This window comes from Fistularia commersonii, chromosome 5 (assembly GCF_037954325.1).
Source record: "Fistularia commersonii isolate RoL2024-O1a breed Wild chromosome 5, RoL_Fcom_v1.0, whole genome shotgun sequence".
Lineage (NCBI taxonomy): Eukaryota > Metazoa > Chordata > Actinopteri > Syngnathiformes > Fistulariidae > Fistularia > Fistularia commersonii.
Genome location: NC_141288.1, coordinates 5,773,087 through 5,787,466, shown reverse-complemented (window position 1 = coordinate 5,787,466; position 14,380 = coordinate 5,773,087). Strand labels below are relative to the sequence as shown.

Here is a 14,380-nt window from a genome sequence, read left to right as displayed (position 1 = left end):
CAGGTTCACAGGGGATACTGGAGCCTATCCCAGCTGTCATTGGACGGGAGGTGGGGTACACCCTGGACTGATCGCCACATGTACAGACAAACAATCATTCAGTTACGTAAGAGTGTTTATTACAATCATTCAGGTGTCATGTTTATGCCTCCATAATAACGCAAATATAATTGAACCCACAAACACCAAATAGTCTGATAGATTGGGTTTAAAATCTAGATTTTTACAGTTTGTTTACATATATGTGTGTGCGCCTGTGTGCATTTTTACATGTATACATATACATATACAGATATACAAACCTTATATAGAAAGAATATGTTTATAGAGAGTGTGTGTGTATGTTAAGTGTGTCGTGTTAAATTGCACTCATCCTTCCACCTGAACTTGTGAGCTTGGTGTGAGTTGCACACCAAGCTGCACCCAAATGTCTTATTGCACTAAGACTGTGCTATTGCACTGTTCATATTCATATTTAGAATAATGTTTACACTCTTCCTTTTAACACATATCCAAATGCATTGCGGAAAGTAGGAATTTCACTGCACAGGGAAACATGTTTCTTTACTGTGCGTGTGACAATAAACGCTTAGAATCTTGAATGTGTTTTTACAAATACATAAACACACACATATGTAACTCCCACGTTTTCCATTTTACACAACCTGTCACGTTCTGTCTTGGAAGAGGTCATAGCTAGTTTATTTATTTTTCTATTTTTAAAATTGAGCCTTTTTCACCCCTATAAGGCCTAGTTTGTCTCCTGAGAGACGAAGTGACACCGTGACGCACAACGAGGGCCCTAAAACACGGAAACGTCGGCGCAGCTCATCTCCATAACACCCCACCCCAACACACCCACACACACACACACACCTCCACTCTGAGGAAGGTATATAAACGACGGGCACCGGTAGAGCCACAGATACTTGGTTTGTGTGAGTGTGTCCCTATCTCCCGTACCCCATCCATCCACCAGATTTGAGCGCCGCAGACAACCACGGATGAAGGCGGACACCGCAGTTCCGGCGGCGCCGTTCGGCGGCCGGAAGCAGAGCCTAATCGAGGACGCCCGGCGGCAGCGGGGCAGCGGCTCGGCGGGCTCCCCGGGGCCCTCCGGCCGCGGAGACGGCTTTGTGTTCGAGGAGAAGGACGATCGGGTCACCGTGAACATCCTGTTTGCCCTCAGCAGCGAGAAGAACGCCGGCTTCTTCAAAACCGGCAAGATATTTGAGGTAGGGCTTCATCACGCAGTACAAGTGCTTGAGAGTAACAATTAAGTTACTTTGCAGAGGTAAGTGAAAGTACAATTAATTGTCTGATTTTGTGCATAAATATTTCCTTCTCTTACTATTTCGTACGAGTGTTTGCGAAGTAATAAATCATTTTGTGTGCAATCATAATATATCAGAGCAAACAATATAATAGTATCCAATTTCTGTGCAGTCTCTTGACGTGGTTAATTATTGTACTTTTTAAATATCTTCAATGGCAATTTATTAGTTTATTTGATTTAATATTTGTTTATTCAGCAGTGTTCAGTTCTGTTGGAGTTAAAGTGTTGCCAACTACATTTCATTGATACTTTATAATAACATGAAAGCTCTAATATGTGTAAATATGGCATTGTATAGACAGGAAAAGTCTCCATCCTGATGCTTGTTAATGGCCTTTCACCAAAGTGATTGAGGAAATATGGATATTTAAAATTTTCATACATTGAATAATAAAAAATAATATTTTTTGCCACAAAATACTGTCTAGGTCAGTGCCTGTAATGCATTTTTAATCTCACAAAGTCAAACACTCCTCCGCCTCAGGACTGCAGGGTAGGATGACGTTTGTCGATGAAATGTGAAAAAACTTCCTCAATGAATCCTAAGCTTCACCTCCAGGGGCCAAGAGCAGCCACCACTTGCCATCCTAATTTGTAATGTTAAATACTTTGTAATCTTGACATTTCTATTGATATTTCCAGAGCTGGCTTGTATCATGGCTTAGGAAATCTCTCAGGGGTCTCAGTTAACAGGTGTCAGGTATTATTTTCTGTGGAAGTTGTGGATATCTAAACAGACGCAAGTGCTATAATTATTATGTGTATACAGCATACATATGGAGTGAGAGAGAGATTGGGAGGAAGTGATAATATGAACCATTCTGTAACATTGCAGAAGCCATATCCTATATTCTGCTCTCTCTCCTTGCTCTTCATTGCTGGAAATCATCATTAATAACTCATTCATTCTCAGAAGAAAGCCAAGCGTCCTCTAGGTGGTGCTAGTGAGTAGGAAAAAAAACAAAAAAATGAGCAAATAGTGCTGACTAAAAAGGTCATAGGTTACGCATAGTGCATCATGTGCCGTCAAAACAGCGCATTCTTTTATACGCTGTATTTCATTCAGACAGACTCTCTGTTTATTAAAAAAAAAAAACCTGAGATGGGAAATTAGTTTTGAATAAATGGTGCAACATGCTAATATACTTCATATATGAGCTGATCAGGATGAGATAAAGCTAAGTTTCTCTCTGATTGTGCACGACTGTTAACGTGTTCACTCACCTTGCTGATCTTTGACCCCCTTCCAGACGTTCGAGGCAAAGCTCCTCCACATTGAAAGTCGCCCGGGGAGGAAGTCGAAGAACAGCACGTCAGACCTGGAGTTCTTTGTCAAGTGCGAGGTTCACAGCTCTGACCTGGACGTCTTCATCAACTCACTGAAGAGATTGGTGGATGACGTGCGCTCCGTCCCAGAGGAAAAAGGCAGGTTTCTCCTATATTACCCTATTTTGAGATGAGAAAATAAAGAAAGAACAAAAAAAACAAATGAGTGTGTTCCCTTGTCACAGTTCCATGGTTCCCTCGCCAGTTAAACGACCTGGACAGATGCAACCTGTTAATAACCAAATTTGACCCTGACATGGACAAAGACCATCCCGTAAGTCTATTTCCCTATTTATTTTCCCTCAAACCTTTCTTGCATGTTTCTTTTCTGAACCCTGTCCATCATTTTATAAAAGTAACATGCACTGATCCTCAGGGCTACAGTGATCCAGAGTACAGGAAGAGACGGGCTTTCATTGCCGAGCTGGCCTTTAGATACAAACAGTGAGTCCGAGACCCCCAGACAACCCCCACCTACCGCCCATTCTACCCCACTCAATTCCCCATTCAATGTTGAATCTTCTTTGATTCATTCACTCTGTGTGTTCCAGGGGCGACCCGCTGCCCACGGTGGAGTACACCGCGGAGGAAGTATTGACATGGTGAGTACAAACCGTGCACATTTCAAGGGCAACAATTGCGTTGTGGCGAAGACCTGCCTCCACCCTGCCCATAGTAACCTATGCATTGGTTCTGTTGACAGGAGGGAGGTTTACCAGAAGCTGCGCAGCATCTACCCGGGTCTGGCCTGCCGGCAGTTCCTGGATGGTCTGCAGCAGCTGGAGCGAGAGTGTGGCTACGGAGAGGACCGAATCCCCCAGCTGAGAGAGGTCTCGGCCTTCCTCAAAGGTTAGGAAAAAGGAAAGAATCACCTCCCTATTTGAAAAACTGCAGTTAATAGTGGTTTATTCCACTGTAGGGGGGTTTGTTTAGTTGTTAAATTTCACTTTCGGTGTTCAAAAGGGACATTTTCTAATGATTGAAACAGGTCTCTGAAGGCCATTCTTTGCTAATATATAAATTGTAGTCTGGGGTACTGATTTCAATTTTTTTATATTTCGCAAGTGGGAAATTACTAAAGAATCCCAAAATTAGGTAAAAGTTGACTTTAAATTTGGCACTTAGCCTTCCGCTCTGCTCCTCTCAGAGAAAACAGGCTTCCAGTTGCGTCCGGTCGCCGGGCTACTGTCAGCCAGAGATTTCCTCGCCAGCCTGGCCTTCAGGGTGTTCCAGTGCACGCAGTACATCCGACACTCGTCTGCGCCCATGCACTCCCCTGAGCCGTAAGTCAGCAATCTACTTATCGATCACTCCCAGGTGTCTGCTTCATCTTTTTTGACTGATTTGAATCTCCATTCTCAGGGACTGTTGTCATGAGCTCCTTGGCCACATTCCTATGCTGGCAGATAAAGAATTCGCCCAGTTCTCTCAGGTGGCTGCCACGCACATTTTGCTCTTTGTCTGGGATTTAAACATGTTTACTTATCCACCCATCAATTTGAAAACTTACAGGAGATTGGACTGGCATCGCTCGGAGCGTCGCAGGAAGACATCGAAAAACTATCAACGGTGGGTTTTTTTTATGAGTGATTGAGGTTATTAAAAGTGGCAGAAACCATTTATTTTTAAAACTCAGACATGCATTTGATTGATCAGGCCTGAAAGTAAAAATCTTCAATGAAAGAACAGGAAACATGCAGAAATAATCATCTAAATTTAAGATGAAAAATATTTTGGAAGTCTTTATTTTTCCTGATGTTTAAACCTTAATTGCTTATTGATTAGATAAAATAATGCTTTATGACACATAAATTTCCTTATTAGTTTAAGTAAGTACACTTATTTTAGCACATTTTCATTATATTGTTGAGACATTAATTTTTTTATTATGTTGAATTCAATTTATCTTAAATTATCTGAACTGAATTCATGTATGGTAATTCTCAATTGCAATGTCACTTTTAATATTTCTGAATGCGGCAATTCTTAAAATAAGTGATTTTTATGTAATTTCTTTGGAATACTTCTTTTCTGCTGAGCTATTATTTTTAATCTTTCCATATCAATTAGTATCTTAAAAGCTCCTGAGCCGAATTCACCGGACAGACAGGAATCTAATATGATGTGCCTTCAGCATCACCTAGTGGCTAATATTATCAACTGCAATGACTTGAGCTTCAAACTTTGTGGACTAAAAGTACTCAATTGCCCTCCTTTCCTTCTTCACCCCTGAGCAGCTATACTGGTTTACGGTGGAGTTTGGCCTCTGCAAACAGAACGGGACAGTGAAAGCTTATGGTGCTGGACTTCTCTCATCCTATGGCGAGCTAGTTGTGAGTGTGTTGTTCACGATCACACAAATCACTGTGCATAATATCCTTTTATTTTTCTCCTGCTACACTGAGAGTCTTTTATGTGTCTTCCAGTACGCCCTCTCTAATGAGCCAGAGTACAAACCATTCAACCCAGAGGACACAGCAGTCCAGCCATACCAGGACCAGACCTATCAGCCTGTTTACTTTGTGTCTGAAAGCTTTGAGGACGCAAAGATGAGACTGAGGTATATTTATTCAAATTATTGATTACATTATCTCTACATCAGGGTCCCGAATGTACGATTTCTGGGCTAGGGATCTCGATTAGTCAACGGGGCCTGATGTCAGTTAGCCTTGAATTAATATAAACTAAGAAGTTATTTGAAATTAAATCATGGAGTGTCAATTGTGATTGTATGTTTTTAAATGTCTTAAAAAACAATGAAAGCTACAAACTCGTAGCTTGCTTGAAATACAATATTGCTTTGACAATTGTAGTTTTCTCATACTTTTAAACATTTTTGCAGAAGTGATGATGGACTCCATGACATTTTTGTAATGCTGTCTTGTTTTTTGGGGTCATTATAGTTTGACCTACTGAAATCTAGAATGGGAAGCTGGTGATTTGTGTCAAAACACTGGAAAAATAATACATACACAGAACAAATGATACCAGATAGTTTTTGAATCATACTGCTTGAAGGTTGCTCATTCTAGATTTTGCTGAAAGCTAAGAGAAAAAAAACTTTCATTATAAACTTAACTATTGAGCAGAAAACCGACAGAAACAAGGTATATTGTGTTACAAAATGAACGACAAACAAGACGGAGAACATAGTTTTAAAACCTACTACGCCAAAATGAAACCTAGAGAAGAAAAAAGTACTTGCTGTTTATTTTGAGGATTTTGTCAAGTGAGAAATGACACTTACAGTCATTTACAAGACAAATAACCTCACTCAAATTTCCCAAATTTTAGCATCAGAGTGTTTTTTGCTGTGAAATAAAGACATTCTGGGAGATGGTAATATGTGTTTTAGACAAACATTGAACAAATGAAACAGTAACATGCAAATATACCATAAACCAATATACCTGATACAAGGTCTGCGCTAATGCTAAGTGCTAGGGCTAAGGCTCATAGCCTCTCATAAGATAAGATAAAAAGATAAGATAAGAACAACTTTATTTATCCCGAAGGAAATTGTTGTGCCAGAGTTTCAAGCAAAAACATAACAATAACAGATAATAGTAGGACATGAACTCATTGACATGAACTCAGCGACAGCCGCTGGGTCTTGTTGTAGGCTATGCGCTAAACGACATGCTAAATGAAGTATTAACATGCTAGGGCCATGCTAATTAATTAGAAGGCAGTTAGCATGCTACTGTACCTATGGCTCATAACAGGCTACAACTCTAAGCTAGGAACCTAGCTTCAGTTGACATTAGCTGCATCGTAGTGAGCAATGTTGTAAAAGGCTTTGAGCTCTATTTAAAGTAAGAAAGTACCACATATATAACCCATGTGTTTATTTTCCTAATTTGCTATGATAATTAAATCTTTTGTTTTACCTCTTGTCATGGCCACGATAGGTAGCTTGTGCCATCTTGCCGCCCATCGGCTTAGCTGCTCGGTGTAGCATCTACCGTCTCATTGACCTTGTGTGGATTCAGAGCATGGCCTTAAACACTTGTCGGAACAATTGTTTCTACACTATTTCTTGAATATCTGACTTCATCCGTTCACAGGAGGTACTCCAGGACCATTAAGCGGCCCTTTGCAGTGCGCTACGACCCCTTTACCTGCACCATTGAGGTTCTGGACCAACCAAGCAAGATCCAAAACGCCCTGAGCCAGATGAGAGAGGAGCTGAAGACCCTGCACGGCGCCTTGGAGAAACTGAGCGCGTAAATCTTCGAAATATGAAGGAATATTCCTTGAACTTGATCTGTTTTGTTTTGTTTTGTTTTGTTTTGTTTTGTTTTGTTTTGTTTTGTTTTGTTTTGTTTTGTTTTGTTTTGTTTTGTTTTGTTTTGTTTTGTTTTGTTTTACAGAATTGTAAATAAATCAATTCCAGCTACAGATAAATGCTTGCAGGCTAAGGATTGCAGCAAACTTGCTGATTACAGGCATTTAAAAAAGAAATATATCTGATCTTTGAATAAAAAAAAAAAAGCCTTTTATCAATATGAAAAAGAAATAATGTAATTTCTTTTTGCTTTAAAAACGCACATCAAGGTTTAAAATGGTGTTTATTGCAATAACTATATGGTTTTCATTTTATTACAATTGGTGATTACAACTACCACTGACATTCAAATGTATTTGTATTAATTTCCTGCTTCCCCCCCACCCCCCTTCCAATTTATTCCATGCCTGTTTTCATATTCATTTTTTATCTGTGTTAAATTGTGCTTTTTTTCTCACCAATTTTATTACATATTTATTATACCTGAGCCAATACAAACGTCAGCTGTGTCTTGTAGACAGACCAGCGAGGTTACCACTGAGGTACTTATTTGTGTGTACAATGTAAAAGGTATTGTGAAGACAATGTACAAAGAAATAAACCCTTTATTTTCGTGAATACACAACATTTTTGCAAATGTGGTCGTTTCGCATTCAGAGAAAAGGTGGCGGCGAAAAGGCAGAGGCTTGAAAAACCCACACTTTCTATTTTTTAATTCCAAACCAACTATTTTCCATCTAGAAAATTCTTGGAACCCATTTATCTTCATGTGTTATTAAGCAGGGGGAATGAACTAATTATGAAGGATCTCAGTATCACATTCCCTCTGCTGGTCAAGGCCAGAGCCAGCAATGAGGCCCAACACACAGCGCCAGGTCACCAGGACCTCACAGCAAACCGCAGCCCAGTCCACATGACTGCAAAGCTGACAGATGCTCTTCTCTCTTTATTTCTTTTTCTCTGTGAGACTGGAGAATTTCGACGCGCCAGCTTTTTGACAGACGTCCAGTGTTTTTGATCTCCAGGCAGGCGACAATGCGTGTCAGAGCCACGCACGGCGTAGCTTTCCTTTGACGATTCAAATCATCCCTGACTGCAGGACTCATAAAGCCTCACCACCGTGAACACGGTGGCTGGCAAACCCTCCCATCGGCCACCTTGTGTTGGGGAGCTTTTCCCCTCCCATAATTCCACAGTACGGTAAATCAAGGCCTGCTCCAGCCTCCTTGGGAAACCCTGTGTTTGCGGAGTAGAAAAAGTTGCGGGTAGAAGCGGGCGAGAGAGAGAGAGAGAGAGAGAGGGAGGGATGAAGCAAGTGAGGGAAAGAGTGATACACTCCTTGACAAGTTTGCACACGCACATACACACACTTGCGCGTATGCACACACACTCCAGCCGAAAGTCAAACACATTATAATTTCTTGTATCTTATTCTGCCTCCAGCGCTCTCAAATCCACAAATCCCCATGAAACCACTGCCAGGATCCGGATCTGCTGAGCGCTAAACAAAAGCAGGTTGCCGCAGCAACAAGGCGACCATTAAGGGATTCGGCGAGATTCTTGCGCCTCACACACTCGCCACAAATCCCAAACGCTGTATCATCCAACCATAAGTGTTTCCTTTATTGATGTCATGGCCATCCCATCCCTCCATTGGCTTGGACGCCTCCTGCTGGAAAAAGGGTCATGAGGTTCACTTTGTCCTTGAGCTCAAAAAGATACTGCGATGGGAGTTGAGGCTCGCGATTTCTTGCACTTTAAGGCTTGAAAAAAAAATAGCTTTATTTATTTATGCTTTACAGATAACTTAGTAGCCCTAGTACTATTCAATAATTTAATCTATTTATTTTTTACATTCAAACTTCAAGCATGGTCACTGGCCCTTTACTTTGCTTTTGTAAAATAATAAGAAAAAAAAAGAAGGTGAAAAAAATAATATCGGAATATTTGTTAAGAACCCTGTATTTTACTATTATTGTTTTTGCATTCCTTGGGTTTACATTTTGCCCACCCTTCCCACTTCCATCTGAATTTGTGAGTTATTCTACAAACCCCTCCTCCGCAGGGTGGAGGTTTTTCTGCAAAGTATGTCAAAAATGATCTGACTAGGATACTTTGTATACATGCAGAGAGAGAGCGAGAGAGAGAGAGAGAGTATAATTTTCTACATCCTAATGTAGACCATAGACTAGTAAATAATATTAATTATTGCTTTAAAAACCCAGTCTGAAAATAGCAGAACATAACCTACATATTGGAAAGGCTTTATAATAAAAATAGCAATAAATGATGAAAATATATTTAAAAAGATGCCAAATAAAATAAATAAAAAAAAAAAATAATAATAATAATAAAATAAATAAATAAATAATAAAGGACACCAAAATAAAGAGGCACCATTTTTTCCCTCATTTTTCCAAATCTATAATTATATTCCCAAATGTCAGATCAGAGAGTCTGCAGCAGACAATATTTGTGGTCTGGTGGAGTTTTAGGGCCTGTTGTTTGTCATAAAAAGGGTTTAATTTTGTACTGTTCCAACGGGAATCATCAATTTGAGAACAACAACGAGGTCTGTCTCTACACTGCCACTGTGCTGTTTTTTTTCACAAGTTACCAGTTATAAAGTAATTACAAGTTAGCTTGTACAGATTGAATAACTTGTTCAAGATGTCGAAATATAACGCAAGTCACTAGAGTTATCCTTTGTGTCCTGCTGTACAAAGAAATGTGGGTCAAATGTAAATAATAAAGGCAAATTTAGTCCGTGAGCCATTTAATGTCAGCAGGCCTTGTAAAGGCAGAGGAGAATAAATGTGAAAGAAAAATCAAATATGTGTGTGTGTGTTTTGAGTTGAAAATTGTCCTGAAAAACATTCTTGACAAACAACAGCCAAGCGGAGGGAGACTGCACGCAGCGCCCTGGGCTGCTCCTTCTGTCACAGTGCGGTTGCAAAGGTTTGGCATCATTGTGCCCCGTGTAGAAACCAAAAACCACAGCTTGTTTTCACCAAATCTGACAAACCATGTTATGGAGGCCGTACTGAAATTAAGGTTTCTCTGACATCTACCCCATCAGAATTACTTTTTTTTTTTTTTATTTCAAAGACGAGGTGGGGGTTATAAATAAAATATAGTTTGTATGTATGACTGAAATGCTTCAGGAAGGAAGCTTTGAGCTGTCCCTATCACTTAAGCAAGCTAATTGTTTCCCTAAGTTAAGGAAAAAAAAACATTTGCAATGAAGACAGCCTTTAAGGAGTTTCTTTAACCTTTCCCTGGTTTCTCCTTCTTCCATGCTGAGAGCGTTCATGCTAAGCCTGAAATAAAGACACCCCCCACCCACCCACATGTGAAACAACGATGTAAGCACAGCGCACGTTAGCCCACTTTGTTCTGCAGGAACTTTTTGCAGCTCCTAAAAGCTTTCCAGGAAATAGGCCGTTTTTTTGGTACATCCAGCCAGCATAGGAACTGCAACCTTAAAACCATTTTAGCTCCAGCTCCGAGTCAAGGTCTATTTACAGTCCCAAAGGAACTCATGTGTTGAAGGTGCTGGGTGCAATTCCTAAACCGCACCCACAGTGCTTCTCACAGAGCGCCATTTTTAAAACCCATTGCGTCAATGGTCAGTTGTTTTCTTATGACAAAATGGACTAAAGCAGCCAAAAATGAACCGATGAAGAGATCCAAGCGACGTTATGTAGCAGTGGGGTTTTTCCGAGGATCACAGCGGCGCTTCAACATTTTCGGCAAAAATGAAAAGGTACCCCCGGAGGAGGCTAGTTCCTGTAAGGATTTTTGAGTTAAATGGTTCTTGGATCTCTACACGCTGTTTGGATGTTGCAAATTTCTCATGATGAGTCACCATCTTTTGTGACATACATTCTGTGCCCAACATTCAGCCACCTCTTTTCAAGAATCTGGCAGTTTGTAGCTTTACATGCCTGTGTTCCATAGATTTCTATGATCACTGTACAACCAAAAACAGGAATGACAACACTTCTGCTTTTTCGCATTAACGCCCACTTCAAATTTTGGACGAATCAAACAATGGTTTTCGGACAAAGGTTTTGCTTCTTGAGGAGTATGTATAGGCTTTTACCATTTAGCTGACAAAGTCTTTCGCATTAGCCACGTCTGCTAAAATCAAGTGTTCAGCGAGCAGCTAGCTGGAATGTTAGCTAATTTAAGTTAACTTTTTTTTTTTTTACAAGGACTCAAATAGACATTGAGTATTGTGCTTGAAAGTAACCTTCAACACAGCGTCTTTTTTCTTGAGTTCAAAATGTCTTGTTGCATACAGAAATGGAATTTTGTTTTCTCTGCTGTTGGTTCATTGATTTAAAAAAAAAAAAAGCAACAACATTTTGTTTATACATGGCGTAAAGGCAAAAAAAATTTTTTTTTTAAATTACATGGCGTGTTAATTAATTTTAAATTTCCAAAGATGACTCCTGAACTAGCTAGATAGAAAGAGAGTGTTTATGTTGTTACGTTTATGGACGTTTATTGAGTTGCTCCCGTAAAATTGGTTTCCCGTATCCCCTAAGTTTTAATGCTAAGGTAGCATCAGGCAAGCTTTAGATTTCCTGCATTGTTGCTTTCTCATTTTTTCATGTACGTATTCATTATAAAGCTGTTTTACATATAAAATTACAAACACAAACAAATAATTTTGAACGATATTTTTTAACATAAGATTGTTTTTTTTTTTGTTTGTTTTTTTTTTAGAATCTGTTTCTGTTTCTATTTCTATTGTCGTTTAGTTCTGGTTGTCTATTTTTCACCCTTACTCTTCCATTATGTTGTCCATTCTTATCCCTGCTGCCTATTTATTCATGGATGTCTTGCTATCTTCTGTCTTCTAACTGTCTCTCTATCTATATTTATATTCATATTTATTTTTGACATGACAACTGTTACGCTGCTATGACAAAGGAATTTACCCTATGAGTATCAACAAAGTTTATCTATTCTTAATTTAATTTCTTAGATTATAGATATTCAAGATAATGGATACTCTGATCAAACAGATCGGCATCGATATGGCTGAAATGCATCGTTTCATTTAGCAAAAACCAGCCTATGACGTCTATCTTACACAGACATCAAATTTCTGATAAGCACGTGGGGAGGAAAAAAAGGAAATATTTCAAAATGTTAAGGGTTCCCATATACTCTTGAATGAAACAATAAATGGGCAGTGAAAACTTCTCATAATGTTCTATCAACTTTTAGCCCGGGTAATCTTTAGCATAAGGAAACCAATCAACGGTCCATTGACGGTTAACAAAATGTTTATTAATGTTCAGTGAACTACATTCTACAGAAGTAATGAGAGGACTTCTGTTTTTTTCCTTTCATTTTTGCTCATGGAGATCAACGCTATGGCTTCATCCAGGGGAAAACGTCACACAACAAACCAGCCGTGAGATTAAATCAAACGCCGGCCTCAAAGAGCCCTAATCTCCTGCTTTGTTTTCCCTTCATATCGCGCTTCTCATTATCTTTATTGGCCCCGCTTTGGCCGAGCCCCGGGCTTAAAGTTGGCAGGGCCGCAGAAGAACTATCTGACAGGGCAGTGGGCGGGGGGGAGATTAGGAGAAACCCGGGAATGGATTTTCTTTTCTTTTTTTTTTTTTAAATTCTGATCTTGTTTCCATCCTTTTCACAGGTTATTAGTAGGCAAGAGATTGACCTGTTTTTGTGAGGCACAATTCTTTTACTCGGGCAGTATCAAATGGGGGAAAAAAAAAAAAAAGGGCCTTGCAGGACGTGTCCTCATAAGATCGCGAACGAGACACTGAAACCTTGATGTTTTTCTCACAGGCAATGTTTGGGGTGATTCAGAGGGCCTCAAGACAGTTCCCCTGAGGCTATCGTGTAGAAATATATGTCAGGATTTGAGTATTATCTACTGTATACTTTATAAAGAAAGGATTTGATAACGCATTTTTATGAGACAAAACCATCAAAAAGATATACGGCATTGCTAAAGGAAAAAAATGCTTATTCATTCAAGATTTACTTGTATTAAATTGATAATATCTTGAATATTGGTGCTCTTTTGAATATTTATAATCTAAGAAATTAGGACTTTAGGGGAAATACCTTTGTCGTAGCAGCGTATCAGTTATCATGAAAAAAAAAAACATGAATATAAATGTAAACAGAGCAACAGTTAGCAAGACATGCATGTATAAAAAGACAGCAGGGAGAATAAAATAAACATAAAAACCTAAAAAATTAAAAGAAGGAAATAGCAAACATTTACTGGTAAAAAAAATTGATGAATTCAGCAGAATGCATGCAGAGGTGAGCTACAGAATGCCCCTTTCTCATGAGGGAATAAACTTCTGTCAATACAAAATAATACAAAAAGGAGTCGAACATTAACTGGAGAAGATGCTTAATATGGGATAAATGTTGAATTTCTCCAGAATGCGCGCAGAGATGAGCTTCAGTACCCCGCTTTCTCATGAGAGGGAACAAAATTGCTAGAATTCAATCGGCGACCCTCCCCAAGAACTCGGTGCACCGAACTGCACCTCGCCGACCATCAGATGGTGTCCTTGAGTCGCTGAGATGTGCGGGGGCCATCGAGATGCGTGACTCAAATTTCAGGAGGAAAGTGTCTCAGTGTGCGGTTCCAGTGCCCCTCTGAGGGAGGCTTTATGCTCTTTGGAAAACATTCAGAGTGTGCACAGACGAAAAAATGGCAGCTCCCGGCGTCTGACATTGACATGACCGCCGTTGTGTGCAGCTGCTCCAGCACCACTTGCCCCGAAAGCACAGCAAACACAGAGCGGAGACCACATTGGACTTGTTCAAACAAAAGAGTGAACAAGGGGAGCAGTAGCATGTTATGCTTTGTGGACGGCGGTTAGCGTGTCCCTTCCAAGAAATATACGAGGTTGACGAACTGGTTTTGAAAGAGTGAAGGTCTTTAAGGCCCTCGGCTCGCTCCGCCGCATCGCTCGCCATGCCGCGCAACCTTGGGCTTCACCTGAGACGCTCAGGAGCGCTGTTGTATAAACAGCCCTCGTAATACGCCTGAATGCGCGTTTATCCCCGCGCCCGCCCCCCTCCACCACCGACAAGCGAGCACATCTGTAGAAACAGCCGTCGGAGCGGCGACGATTAAGCTAATTAGTCGAGCGCCCTCTGCAGTGGAGTTGTGTGACGAGCCGCTCGCCGTGAAACCAAAAACTGTGTTGTTTTTTTTTTTTTTTTTTCCCTCGCACCTGCGCCGGTACAAAGGGTTTCTTGTTTGGCCCCGGAGTGGGCGGCGCAAATTTCCCCCCACCACGTGATCCCCGGGTCTCTTCTGGGGTTTCCGGTCCGCGGATCACCGATAATCAGGGAGGTAAAGGCGACGCGCATCTCTTCCTCCCTGCTCAGCCCTTCTCCTCCTCCTCCTCCTCCAT

At 40.4% G+C, this 14,380-nt stretch overlaps 1 protein-coding gene across 1 annotated transcript; it reads left to right on the top strand.

Annotated features, from left to right (window-relative positions):
- Positions 1-1,004: 1,004 nt before the first annotated feature.
- th2 (tyrosine hydroxylase 2) lies at positions 1,005-6,983 on the top strand. The gene is made up of 12 exons (XM_086146627.1): positions 1,005-1,235; positions 2,587-2,761; positions 2,848-2,936; positions 3,039-3,106; positions 3,214-3,264; positions 3,366-3,511; positions 3,810-3,945; positions 4,025-4,094; positions 4,175-4,231; positions 4,900-4,995; positions 5,089-5,222; positions 6,730-6,983. The coding sequence occupies exons 1-12, from the start codon at positions 1,005-1,007 to the stop codon at positions 6,890-6,892; spliced, it is 1,416 nt and encodes a 471-aa protein (XP_086002753.1). The 3' UTR covers positions 6,893-6,983.
- Positions 6,984-14,380: the final 7,397 nt, after the last annotated feature.